The sequence below is a fragment of the Cupressus sempervirens genome, chromosome 7 (assembly GCF_028749045.1).
Source record: "Cupressus sempervirens isolate cs-2001-9-10 chromosome 7, ASM2874904v1, whole genome shotgun sequence".
NCBI classification, from domain to species: domain Eukaryota; kingdom Viridiplantae; phylum Streptophyta; class Pinopsida; order Cupressales; family Cupressaceae; genus Cupressus; species Cupressus sempervirens.
The window spans coordinates 701,625,380-701,640,667 of record NC_143124.1 but is presented as its reverse complement, the minus strand read 5'-3'; the positions used below and the strand labels follow the sequence as shown (position 1 = coordinate 701,640,667).

The following is a 15,288-nucleotide window of genomic DNA, read 5'->3' as shown; positions in this document are numbered from 1 at the left end:
TAATATATATCTAATACTAATGTTTGCTTATAACCAAAATGCCATCAAGATTTGGTGTCGTACTTATTGCAGGCAGTGGACAGTCCACGATACAGTGTGGGTACACGCTGGAATGACCAGTATTTCGTGTGTCGAGCAAGGTATAGGTGACGTAAGTTATGATGACTTTCCTTCCATTTCGCTGGACTTCTCTATTCTATTCCCTCCTAACCTAACCCTAAAGTAATACATATTTATGTTGCTGGATAGTCACGTAGGTATAGTCATGTCTCAATAGTTTATTTTAACTTCCCTTATTTGTATAATTCAACGCATTGTAATTAAAGAATTCTTTATAATCATTTGTAAGTTGTAAAAATTAATAATAATTAATTGATTAGGTTTTCTTTCCAAAATTGTTAATAATAATTAATTTATTGAACATAGATAATACTTGTAACAATAATGTTAATATATTAATGTAAAGTTTTAGTGTATAATAATATTTATATTGTGAATGTTCATATGGAATTCGGAGATTATGGATCTGGTATTTTATTACCACTTGTATGACATTTAATCAAAGTAATTCAAAAAATAATTTCATTTAAAGAGGCAAATTGATTATATTAATTTTGTAAATCCTTGAACTAAATACATAATATAGAAACATATTAATCCAAGTTCATCACAATGGTTTGTAGACCTTTTTCTTCCAAAAATGCTGGGACATCATTGGTTTAGACTATGCAAGGCTATCAAAGCTACAAGAAATGGAGGTTTATTATTATCTCAGATTTATTTTACATTCTTGACCCTAATACCTAAAACTGAGAATCCAGAAAATCCAGGTGATTTCATACCAATAGCTTTGTGCAATACCATATATAAAATCTTCTCCAAAATCCTATCCAATCATTTAAAACCCTTGTTACCCAAACTTATATCTAAAGAATAGACTGGTTTCATTCTGGACTGAAATATTCTAGATGGTATTTTAATCATCCAAGAAACTATCCACTCAGCCATTAAGAATAAAACTCCAAGTATGTTTATGAAACTAGACATTCAAAGGCATATGATATGGTTGATTGGAGATTTCTTTGTAAAACTTTAGAAACCTTTGGTTTCTCTCGGCAATGGATCAACCTTATATTTCAGTGCATCTCTACCTCTAAAATCTCCATTCTAATCAACGAAACTCCTGGAGGTTTTTTTGAAACTCCAAGAGGCTTAAGGCAAGGAGATCCCTTATCTCCTTTCCTTTTTATCATTATGGCTGAAGCATTTGGGAGATCCTTTTCTAAAGCCCATAAAGAAGGAAAGATTAATGGTATTTTTGTCATAGATAACATTCCCAACATAACTCATGAACAATATGTTGATGTTACGATTCTCCAAAGTGAAAGCTTAGTTTCAAAAGCCCTCAATATTCAATCTATAATACAACTTTATTTGGAAGCTTCAGGTTAGAGGATCAATGCGGCCAAGTCCAAGATCTTTTTTATCAATACTAATCCAAAGGTGGAAAAACAGATATGTAACGTCATCGATTTCAAAAAAGATAATTTCCCATGTAAATATTTAGGAATTGAATTAGAAAATGGAAATAAACACAATAAATTTTGGAGCCAAGTCTTAAATAAATTGGATTCAAAAATTGGAGGATGGAAGGATAAATAGTTAACTAAAGCTAGGAAAATCACCAAAATTAGAGCAGTTCTATCAGCTATGTCCATTTACCCTTTATCTTGTCTTCCTCTTCCCAAGCCAATCAATAATAAGTTAGAAGCAAAGCTTGGGAACTTCCTATGGAAAGAATATGAGGAAGATAAAAAGTTTTCTCTAATTAAATGGGATAAGATTAGTAAACCAAAGGATTTGGAGGTTTAGGCATCAAGAAATTAAATTGGCAAAATGAAGCTCTAGGCGCTAAATTAACTTGGAGGCTCTCCAAGGAACAAGATCATAAATGGGCTAAGATCTTGTATAACAAATATCTTAGTGCTAATGACCCCCTCCCTATCTTCATAATGAAAACTCTCCCCAAAGGTTTAGACAGTTGGAACTTTATAGCAAAAAGTAGATCACTCATTACTAAATATCTCTCGTGGTACATAGGCAATGGACAAGAAGCTCTATTCTGGGAAGATTCTTGGGATGGCTACCCCCCCATAGATTCTCTAGGATTTCTATAAAATAGTAAAGATCTTCTTATTAGTCTCTAGGGAACCAAAGTTAGTGACTATAAGACCCTTGTGTCGACAAACGAAGGATATAAGTGGATATGGAAACCTATAGATAATTTAAATTTAGATCTAGCAGCCAAAGAATTATTCAGGAATATTATCTACAAAAGGAGAATCAAGCAAGCTCCTAAGGAAGATAAATTAATTTGGGCAACAACAAAAGAAGGTAAGTATAGTGTTAAAGAGGGATAAAAATCAATTATTAATTCTTAGAGATGGGAAGAGGCTAATATCCCTCTTAGTCTTTGTTGGGATGCCTCTTGTCTACCCAAGGTAGGATTCTTCCTTTGGTTAGCCTTTCAAGGAAAGATCCTTACTACTGACAGGCTACAAAAAAGAGGTATCTAGGGATCATCTAGATGTGTTCTCTATGAAAAAGTAAGTGAAGAGGCAGACCACCTATTATATAATTGCCCTTTCGCTCAATTATGTTGGGAATGGCTTAGACAAAGGATGATCCGAACCTCCACTCTAACTAAAATATTCAAGGCCCTCTTGGTAGGATGGCCTAAAGGTCAAAAACATGGGATCTATGGTAAACTATGGAACATCAGCCCATCCATTCTCATTTGGGAAATAGGGAAAGAAAGAAATAGAAGAATTTTCCACAATCAAGAAATGCAAGCAACCAATCTCACCAGAAAAGTTGAAGCTAGCATAATAGAAACTCTCAATTCTCATATCAGGAAATATCAATTCAAAGAAGGGTCCTTCTTCTCTTGGGATAGTCAAATTAAAGACAAATGGGTTAATCTGATTAATCATCCTCAACTATATTCTATTAGGAATCTAGCAGCTAGACAGAACTACAATTGGAAACCTCCTCCCCTGGTCTAGGTTAAACTTAATTTTGATGGTGCTTCTTGAGGCAATCCAAGACAAGTAGGTATTGGATGTATCATTAATAATGAGGAAGGAAAGTGGATTATCAAAAGAGCTAGGCACATTAAACCCACTACCAATAATCTAGCTGAATTAGAAGCTCTCCTTGAACGCATCAAATTATCTCTAAAATCAGGTTTATCTAAGGTAATTATAGAAGGAGACTCCCAGATTGTCATCAATGCCCTGAGGAAAAGGTCAACACCTAATTGGGTCTTAAATTCTAGACTAGAAGAGATTCTTAATTTCTTAGATAAATTAAAAGGATATCAATTAACACATATTTTTAGAGAAGGCAATTCTAAAGCAGATAAATTAGCTAATAAGGGAGCAGAAATTCTCAATCTTATCAAAGTCAATAAGGATTCTATCACTAATTTAGCTCCTATGTAAGAATTTTAGATGATTTCAAGTATAGACCTCTTCGCTTCTTCCTTAAGATCTCTTAGTGCTTTGCACTTACAAGTATCATATATTCCTTCCTGAGATTTCCTTTCTTTATGAGCTCCATAAGTTCTTTCCTCTTAATGTATAATCCTTACCCAGAGCCTTTATTGCATTGTTATAAGTTTATTAACATAGTTATCCTTAGACCCTTTTATACTTTAGAGGTGTGACTCATATCCTTATAAATTCTAGAACCTTCCCCTTCCAGACTCTTCAATGATCTCCTATTTAGCTTACCTTTCGCATCTGTCATTTTTCAAACCAAGATGGATTGAAACATATGCATTTTTCACATGGCGGAGGTGAGGACTATGGCATTCAGAGGTAAAATCAAACCAGAAAGATGGAATAGAGTCTTGAACTAGGTTGATGATATGTCTAGGTTATCCATGAGCAGAGCCCTAGGAGAAGGTATGTTTGATTATGACTTTACATGACAAACAAATAGTGATATTATCGGAGCCTTTATTGGTTGTCTAGCTAGGGCAAGAATTGGTAAATGGGAAATGCTAAAATTATGCATTACTATGTTTGATCCGGTCTAGTGCTATGGGCTGGAAGAAGCCATAATGAGTCTGGATGACAAAGCTAGGGTTCCCCTACCTAAAATATACATTGCTTATCCTTCAGGCAGCCTTGAAATTGCAATAGTACCTAAGCGCTCGGCCCTGGCCATTAGGGATAACCTAGGTTTTTGTCGTGTTTGGCCCAAAATGGAGGCTAGCATTAACTTTATATTAAGATGGAGAGGAATAATGGTCGATCTTGATGTGGCATGGCTTTCGAATTATCTTAATGTTTTCAATTCCTATATCAAACCTAGCATTGACCTGAATAATTTGAAGGATCTGGACTTCTATATGCCCAATTTGGAAAAAACAAGCAAAGAACGAAATTCACTTCTCTTCCCTCCAAACTTCCAGTCAGATGACTCTAAAAAAATCAATGAAGTCATTATGGTGTTTAATAAATAGAAATAATTTGTCTACCAAGATACAATTTTGGTTATTATAGGGCTTTAGTGTTCTTGGGCCAGTTAGCATTATAGTTGTTCTCTTCATACAGGGGCTAATGACCATTTTGTGTTGGTTTATTTTATAGGAGTATTAGCAGATATTATAAATTTAATAATGGGTTAGTTTCAGTAGTTTTTTGTTGCAGACATCTCCTAGAAACAACTGAACCTTTTATCTTTGATGTTATTTATTTAGTTCTGTTGGTTTGTTTCATTTTAACTGGTATATTTAAAGCATTTTCATCTAGAGGTTTTTGTTATCTTAGTAGTCTTCCCTTCGGTTGTATGGTTTAATTTGTAAGCTATGTTTTTTCTTTCCTCACTCAGCTCTAGATCATCATTTGCTCTGTTTTACTTTTCCTCTTCCTCCCTTTATGAAAGATTTGGTGGTTAGCGGATCATGTAGATATCTATATATATATATATATATATATAAAGTATACTCACTTGTATATATAGACCAAGCTTAGCATATATACATAGGCATATACTTATGAATATAGTTCAATGTGATCCCCTGTGCATAACTAATCATGTTGATATATATTTGTAAGTATACTCATGTATATTATGATCAAGCTTTTAATATATACACAGGTCTATATTTATGTATATAGTTCTATGTGACCACCTACTCTTTGGTTCCTTCCTCCTCTCTTCTTTCCATCTTCCTTCTTTTCTTTTCTCATCCTTCTTATGGCTCAGGGTGATAGTTTTATGGTTTTCTCAGTTCTGGGTGGCCTCTTGGTGTTGCCTCAAGTATATATATTTATTTTATAGCTTTATATTATTGTTCTTCCTGAAGTAAGTATATTGGATCTCATTCTTTTTAACCTCCTCCTAGCATATTTTAGTAAATCATTAATCAACACTTAATTAACTGCTCTATTTAATATTTTTAGTTTGATCTTAATACATTATTTAAGTTTGAATTTCTTTTATTAATTGATAAAGAATGAGTTCAGGACTTTAGATGGCTTGATAACATGGATTATAGTCTTCTTTTTTGCATCAAATTTGTTCTCTATGATCTACTTTTAATCTTATATGATGGTGAATCTCCTCTTAGCCTTATATGGTAAGTTGTAGGCACTATAGCTAGGCATTATTCTCTTATGCATTAATGCTTAGTCTTGCAGTTTTTGTTTCCTCTGCAAAGATTTTCTGACCTCTCAATATACTTTTGGTACTAGTGTGTTTTAACTAGATATCTCATGCTCTTCAGTCAGTCTTTTGAGAATTGTCCTTTTATTGGAATTTAGAGCTTGTCTTTTCTCATGAATATTGATAGGTATATCTCTAAAATACCTTTAGACAGTTTGCATCCCATCTTACTTGGCTAACCATTCTAATAAGGTATCCCTTTCTAGCATTTTTTCTATCTCGAATTTGTTGTTGATTATAGGTTAGAGTAAAGATGGTGTAAGAAGGCTTTCCTCCACCCACATTGGAACTACTTTCTCCAAATAGTATTTTGAGATCTTTTCAATGTCACAAGTGTAACTAGTATTAAATCCTTTTGAAGGATTAATTTGTAATCTTATTATGAAATGGTTTAAGTTCTGTTACTAATTTGGGGTATGCCCCAGTTTTGGATGTATATGTTAGGACTTATGTCTCGGGCAAGATTGGAGGTTTTCTTCCCTGTTCTTTCCTACCAGTGCCTGTTTGAATGGAGGATTTGTAAAATTATTTTTATCAATAAAATATATCAAAAGGCTTAGGCCGTTCACTAATCAAAATAAATAAATAAATAATAAAATTGTTTACTTTCCCTTATTAATTTTCAAAGCATTTTTAATATAATATTTATTAACTTAAGTAATAATATTATTTAGCATTTATTTTTAAAAAATGATCTTCTAAATATATTATTATTGAATTAATTAAATATTATTACGTTCTCAAAATATATTATAATTTTCTCGTTAAATTTAATTCTTTTTATTTAATTAATTTTCCAATTAATTAAATATAATTAAATATTGAAAATATCATAACAATTTTTCATTAAATTAAGTCATTAATTTAATCTTTTAGTTAGACTTAATTAATAGAAAGATCACCAAAGACCTATAAGACGAAATACGAAAACCCATCATAAAAATACCACGTACAAGATCAAACTCTAGGGTTGTAATCACGAATTTACGTCGTATGATGCATTTGGAAGGGTAATCATCTCAGATACTTGTCCTACTTTGCTAGGACAAATGGGTTTAAAGGTTTAGGATTTGGACTCAAGAATTTATCTCCTCTCTCTTACCATTGAGATAATGCAATAGGGTACGCTCATCCTGGAAATTCAGGAAAGTCGATACTTGGTAACTACAATCTGCATAAAATCCATGCATGTACAAACACATATATACTAAACTAAATAGGTAATGATAGGAAGTGGTGCATCATGTAGATCCCGACTAGTAGGTGACTATGACTCCCTTCCTTAACCACATCAGAAACATCATACATAAAGAAAATATGCATGCACACCATACACATGCAGTATGGGGTAAGTATCCAAAAGAAAACACGTATAATAATCCATCTAACTAATCATCATCAAATAACTAAAATCATTGTAATAATCATCATCATGCATACATGAGGTAAATAGTACCAAGTAGTCTCATCATAAAATCAACCAAGTGTGAAACAATATTTTATAATATGAAAGATAATGCTACTAATCATCAAGCATGAAACTGACCTAAAAGAGTTCGACAATAATAACAAAATGCAAACTAGGGGCAAGCACTACAGAGTTAGTCTCCTTACCCCTAAACACCCTATCATTTCTTTCCTTCCACGCTCCTCGATAAAGAAAAGGGAAGATGAAATCCCAAAGCTTCATAATCAAAAAATTACAAGTGGGAGACTTTCATCCTTTAAAGAACTCTTGAATAGTGAGGGGGGAGACCCAAACCAAATCCAATGAACCACATATCCTTTATTATAACCTTCTAGTATAAGAATAGTGAATAGTTAGATGATTAATCGACTCTTCTACTTCCTTGCAGAGATAGCTTCTATTAATAAAATTCATACCTTTCTTCATCAAATTATTAGTGGTTAGAATTTTATCCTGCAAAAGAGTCCAGAAAAAATGTTTAACTTTAGGGCTCATTCCTTTATACCAAGCTTTAGCCTAGCAAGGTGACTGATAATCCTCAAAAGCATTGGTATACAAAGAAGACATAGAGAACAACCCTTTCAAATTGTATTTCTAAATTAAAGTATCCTCCTCTTGAATTAAAAAGACAACATTTAGGATTTTTTTGAGATCATTGAGATTAATATCCACTTTATTGAGGTTAACCCATTTATCCTCTTCCCAATAATAATCAACAAAGACCCCAATCAAGTTCTTGCATTGATCGATAAATCCATTCCACCTCTGATCAAAACTGAGAGTATGATCAAGAATCCAAATATCATCCCAAAAATTAATAGTCCTTCCATTTGACTCCTTTATTTATAATTTGCTTATTTTTCTAAACATGTTTCCAAATTTCAGAACATCCTTGGGAAACCTCATTACTAAGGAAGAGGTTGAACCCAATATTCTCCCTATTATATTTATCATTCCAAATGTCTCTCCATTCTCCCTCCTCTTTATGCCATCACCAAATAAGCTTGACAAGAAGAGATTCATTCATATTTGTTACCCTTCTAAGACCAAGACCTCCTTTATTGATAGGCATGTAGACTTTATCCCAAGCAATTAAAGCCATTCTTTTCTTATTTTCCATACTTGTCCATAAGAATTATTTTTGAATTTCCATATATGTATGTTGACTTGGTATGTGGTGTTGCTATTGGATGACTGTTCTTTCAACTTTGGTTATCTTTTTTTTTTAGTAGTTTGTGTTACCCTTGAGGTAGATTTGGCTATTAGGATTCCTTGGGTAGGAATGTTTGGTGGTTTGATTAGTTGTACGTGTATCATTCATTATCTTTCCTGCATTGTGGGAGTAGAAGCCTAACTAGGTAACCACGTGATCGGGAGGTAGTGACTTCTTACCATTTGGGTCTCCCTCAGATTTATAGATGTTGAATGGTCGATGATGTAGTTGTACCTTTATTATTCTTATCTTTGTCTTGGAGACTTTTATTCAATTGATGTATTTATATGTTATCATGTATCTTTTATTTTGATGTACTTATATCTATTCTTGCCTATCCTATGACATGTGTAGTGGATGTTATCCATTAGATGTATTTCATTGTATCATTTGTAGTCATGTATTTTCTTTTGAGATTAATATGTTATATTTTTGTGATTATGGATATTGTACTTAAATTTTTTTTTTTAAATGATAAAAAAATATTAAACGTGACTCAACATGAATGAACCCTTGAGGAAGGAAATTCATATTGTAATTACATGCGTAAATGTTGTGTTTTTGTATATTGCTTCTGCATTGTTCCTTTGATGTTGTATAAACTTTAGAAAATAAATAGTTCAATAAACTTTGTAAGAAATTGGATTTATTTCTTTTGGGTTCCCAAGCGGGGCGTTACACAACTCACGTTCCAATCAACCTAATCACCCCTAAATCCAAAATTCAAAGGAACTTTCTACAAAAAATGTCATTTGACTTTTTCATTAGCTTTTTTTCATGTCAATTTTGATGAACACGACCCTCTCCTTAGAGGTTGCAATAAAATGAGTGACCTTTGTAGAAATCAACATCCCATCAAGAACTTGTCTACGGACAAAAAATCCATAATGCTTATTAGAGATCAAATCCCCAAAACACACCTTGCATCTTTCAATAATAAGTTTAGTGATGATAAAGGTAGATAACCAATTATGTTGGAAATAAATACTAAATTTTAAGTGAATATTAAAATATTATATATATTTAATCTAAGAATAAAAAACCTTCCAATGGCTTTAGGAGCAACATAATTCTACCTTGCAAGGAAACAAATAAGGAAATGCAATCTATTCTAATGGAACAATTCACTCACCAAGTGGGCCCTCTTGGATGAGTGAATAGAAAAGACAATCAAGATAAAAGATTTAAACTTGAACTATGCATTCTATTTGTTCATGGTGAAAGAGTACACTTAATTGAATATAGTATCTCACTTAGGTGCTACGAAAATCAACTTATTCTATTCTTCTTCCAACTAACTGTGTTGAAGGCTACAATAGTCATTATTTAAAGGAAATTACAACTACTTCCAAAATCAAAGATCACTCCATTAATGAGGATCAGTTACATACTCATAAAGTTTGAAACACAAACATCATTAACCATGAATAAATCCTCTAGGAATATAGCAAATTGTAGAAGCTATATTCATGCACTACAACAACAAAAAGAAATGAATGATTCACTCTGCTTGCAATGGTTTAGCAATTTAGTTGACTTTGAATTTAGGGTTGAGGTGTTAATCTTTGAATATCTATGACAATTACTTGCAAAATAATCAATGTGCACACAATTTCCACATACATATATTTATTTTCATCATCAATATTAGAGAAAAGGTGTAGAGTTCAAATTACCACTCTTGCAAATCCTATGGCTATAGGAGGAAAACTACCCAAAACATAACATAGATGGGGAAACATTTATCAACATGTAACATTACTTAATTATACCATTTATGTCCATAGATTCAAGCAAATATAGCATATTTAAATTATCCATACTTCTACTTCATGTCTTAACATATATGTATAACATATGCATAAAAACATAAGTTTATCTACTTAAAACCATAAAGTCATGATTGTTTTTGCAAGATGAATATTTGAAAATAAGATAAAAAGAACTTAGAATGATGGCCTTTTGGAGGCCCATCAATGGAAAGCAAGATCAGCTTGATTATTAAGAATCCATTTTATGTTTAGTCCTTAGAAATATCAACTAGTTATTTAAGAGTTTGATCACAAATGATATGACTAATAATTAAATGTAATTGTCAATTGTATATTTAATTTTTTTTTTTTTTTAAATTGGTAAATGACCAAGGCCTTGATTATTTTATTAATACAAAGATAAAAAGTACATCAACAATCTCCATTCAAACGGGCACTAGTAGGAAAGAACGGAGAAGAAAACCTCCAGTCTAGCCTAGGACAAGCATCCTTTATTATTACAGCTTAAAAGGGGCATACCCCAATCAGACACCTCTAATTTACAATATCAAATTTGATTTATAGGATTAGGGAAATGCCCTAGATAGTTACATTAAATCATTGATAATTGGAACATATACTTTAATTAGCAGGAGCAGCCATGAAACTTCAAGAAGGAAAACAGATGCCTTGTGCCAATATTTTCCCAATTTGCTAAAAATTTACCTATTTATAATCTACACAATAAAGCATGTTAGTATCAAATAATAAATTTAATAATAAACATCCTCCTTAAGTTGAGACCAGATAATCCTAATATGAAAATCTTCCAAAAATAAACCATAATCAGTTGACCACCTTGCCAAATAATTGTAGAAAAAATATTAATCAAAATAATTAATCTCCTTATCATATCTTATAAACCATTATAACCAAGATAATCAAAAAGATAATCAACTAATAATCTACCTAGTGACCAAGAGACCAATAAAACAAGCTCTTATCCAAGGAAATACGTGACAAGATCTCAAGCCTATTAAATTCACCAAGAGAAGACATACTACAAATTAGATCTAGATTGGTGCATCAATGGAAACATATGGATGTCTTAAACCTACAAACTAATCTTAAACATACATATCACATCCAAATTAAAACTCACCCAAACATACACTAAAGCCTAACCATAAGAAAAATATCACATCTCAGAAACTTTGTCTCCTTAAGTTAATAACATACCATCTATTGGACATAATAGCTAAATTAAGAGTCTACATTAGATATTCAAACAACATATTAAACCATATAATGCAAATCTTGAACTATCCCATTCAATGAAGGTGTTCTCTGTATAAATGGATCAAAATACCCATATCCATCAAATTACTAAATTACATCTCACCATGCCTCATGCAAACATCAAACTCAGTCAAAGAATGCTAGAAGCACCCAAATTAAGGAGCCAACATTATAAAGGACATTAAGAGCCAAAATGTGGGATGAATTATCCAATTGGTAGGCAGACCAACATAAACCAGTAAAGGACCAGCTCAAAACAAAATATATTCTAAAGACAACAATCATCATACAATCATTTGCCATCTACAACTATCAAATGGAGATTCATCCAAAAAATATCTATGAAGTCACAGATTAGAATAGGAGCCCGAACCGTATGACAAACTATAAAAGGGTACCACAAATCTAGATAAAGATTTTAATATAATGAAACCATTCTCATACACCCTTATACACCAAAATAAGTGGGAGCTAACAATAATTAATAACTCTGTTAATCTATCCAAGTATTGTACAAAATAATCTCTGCAAGATAATATCAAACAAATATGGGATCTACACATACCAAAAAATGTTAACAAAGCTATCCATATATCATGTAACAAATTGTCCTTACAAAGTCTTGTTTGAAACAGAGAGTCTATTGTTCTATACAGAAGTATATAATCACAAACCTTCTATCATATATTACCTACTAAATATAGTGATAAATTCAATTCTAAATGAAACTTAGTATAAGGCTATACAGAAAATGCGCATCCTAACCCCTAATTAATCTGAACGATACAAAATTTGAACATGTTAACCTGGAGAACCAACAAACTACCCTACTTCTAGTATACCATTATGACATCAGGGATGTCATTAGGGTTTTCTACATGGTAGTTAGGGGGAAATTCAAAATCAAATTTAGCCCTACTTGTCTTTTCCGCATTTGGAGTGGAGAACTTTAGGGCATCCAGATCTTCAAATGTAACCCCTTGCTAGATGGAAGCATTAAATGCTTTCAGGTAATTGATTAACCAGTCTTTATTTTCATCCTCCACTATGCCCCTCCAACGGAGAAGAAATTGGATGTTGGCCTCCATTTTGGGTCACTCTCTATAGAAGGCATAATTCTCCCAAATAAACAAGGATGGACGGTGGAAAGTAACTTCCAGTTCTAGTGATCCCCACCAGAGTTCCATATACCTCTCTAGCAATGGAATCCTCAGCTTCCATCAATATTGCAAACTGCTTGTTCTAAACCCTTTCTCTATGTGGGATCAAAGATACTACAATAGAGACTGATGATAGCATCAGAATTCACCTTTGCCCTTGACATACATCCTCTAAAGGAGCCAATTATGTTGCTATGGGTTCTCCACGTATACTTATAATTGAAGACACCCTCCCCAATTACTCTGCTCACTACAATTCTATACATGCCATCCATAGGGTTCAGAATCTAGTTCCAATGTTCAGGTTTGATGTTGCCACAAAAAGCCATGGTATGAGATTCTGAAGTATGAAAAACATAGACATTTGAATCCATACTCGCCGAACACAATCAAATAGAGACCAGAGAAAATGACCCCAATAAAAGCCAAAAAGAACCCTCTAGAGTCTAGGATGTCCTAACCTCATCTAGCTGACGATTACAAACCTAATCATAGGAAACTTCCAAAAAAACAATACCAAAATCACGAACTCATAACAAAGATTAAAAGACAGTGAGCCACTACTCCTAATGATGGAAAAAGGATATGATTACCAATTATCCTAGACCCAAAGCACCGACATAAAAAGCTAATGGGATCAACACCAAAGGGGAACCTCCCCATACCAAGCCCAAATACAAAATACAATAATAGAATATCATAGGAGATAATAAAAAGGAAAATGAAAAAAGGCCTATGTGGTCTAACACACTAGGAAGATAATTGAACTATATATTATTATAAACCTAAAAAATTAACCTCGTTTGTTCCTTTATTAGCTATCCAATCTACTTTTTGATTGCCTTCTCAAAAAATATGACATATTTAAATTTCTTCGATACAATCTAAGAGCATGAGAACTTCACTTAATTTTGAATTCATGACCCAATCAGGGGTGACACACTTCCTAATTGCATTTAGGATAATCTGAGAGTCACCTTCTATGATGACCCTAGACAAACCTAAATCGATGCATAACTACAAACCTTTGTCCAATGCTTCTAGTTCTGCTAGGTTATTAGAGGTAGGAGAAATTGACATCGCCTACTTCACTACCCACTTACCAGTGTCATTGTTAATTATACAACCAATTCCTACCACACCAGGATTACCTCTTGCTACTTTTTCAAAATTGAGTTTAAACCATCTGTAAGGGGGAGGTTCCCATTTGCACCTAGCCCTAGCCTCCTTGCTTTTCTTAAGATATACTAGAGGCAGATTAATCAAGTTGGACCAATTCTTCTTCATAAGACCATCCCAATCAGAGAAAGATCCCTACTCTTTCATGGATTTCCTAAGATGGGAATTAATCATTTCCACTATACTAGCCTCTATTTTTAATAATAATTATTTTAATTTCATTTTGATTTCACGAAAAATGCGATGGTTTCTCTCTTTCTAGATCTCCCATGCCACAATAGAAGGGCATATATTCCATAGTTTATTATAAACACCATTAACCATGCTTGTAGGCAAGGCAATAAGGAAATTTAGGAAACATTTCAACATAGGTTTTGACCACCCTAATTAGAGCTAAAGCCAATTCCAACATGCCTAGGCATATGGGAAACTATATAAAAGATGATCCATATCTTCGCTAATATGTTTACATAACACACACCAAGAAGGACCAATAACACCAAATTTGGATAATATGTTAGCTGTTAGGATTCTATTTTGGAAAACAAGCCACAAAAAGAATCCGGCCTTAGGGAGACAAGCCACATCACAACAAAATTTGAGGGAAATTTCGACTTGATTCCAACTTTGAGAATGGACCAAAGCTTTATATCCATTTTTCACACTGTATTTTCCACCATTAGAACCAGCCCAAATAACTTCAACTTTCCTTTTAGATTACTTAATCTTCTTATCTGTCAAAATCTTCTCAAAAGCCTTGATTGATATAGGGTCTAAACCTAACCCTTCCAAAGATCTCCAAACCCATTGATAGGAGCCTTTCAAATACATTTTGATCTTATAATCCTTGACTTTATCACTCCATAATGAGACCAATTTTTCTTTGAAATTCTTAGGGAAGGGATAGGAAGAAATTGGGGGGAGTCCATCCCAGGATTCCTCCCAAAATAAGGATTTATCACCCAAACCCACGTCCCAGGTGAGGAACTTGCTTACTAAATGCACACATTTTGTCATAAAATTCTAGCACTCTGACCTTTTAGGAAAATTTTCCATTTTGAATATTGACAGAGGGTCAATTGGATTAAGATATTTGTTGTAAAATATCTTAGCCCATTTATGATCTCTTTCATTATAAAGACGCCAAATTAATTTTGCACCTAAAGCTTCATTTTGCCATTGAAGGTTCTTTATCCCTAAATCCCCAAATTCCTTAGGTTTACAAATATTCTCCCATTTAATAAGAACCAATTTTTTATCTTCTTCACAATCTTTCCAAAGAAAATCTCTAAGTTTTGCTTCGAATTTTGAAAGCATATTCTTAGAAAGGGGAAGATAGGAAAGAGGAAAGGTCGGAATGGATGATAAGACTGAACTAATTTTAGTAGTCTTTCCTACCTTTGAAAGCAACTTATCTTTCCAGTTACCTATCCTCGCATCCAGCTTGACAAAAGTATTCTGCCAAACCTGACTAGATTTCGA

The 15,288-nt window shown here is 32.9% G+C and overlaps 1 protein-coding gene across 1 annotated transcript in view; it reads left to right on the top strand.

Annotated features, from left to right (window-relative positions):
• Positions 1-15,288, top strand: part of LOC149549146 (uncharacterized) — a 35,375-nt gene that overhangs the window by 13,530 nt on the left and 6,557 nt on the right. The window contains exon 2 of the mRNA XM_089794269.1: positions 73-140. Within this exon, the coding sequence (XP_089650395.1) occupies positions 73-140 (68 nt within the window). The remainder of the gene's footprint in view (positions 1-72; positions 141-15,288) is intronic.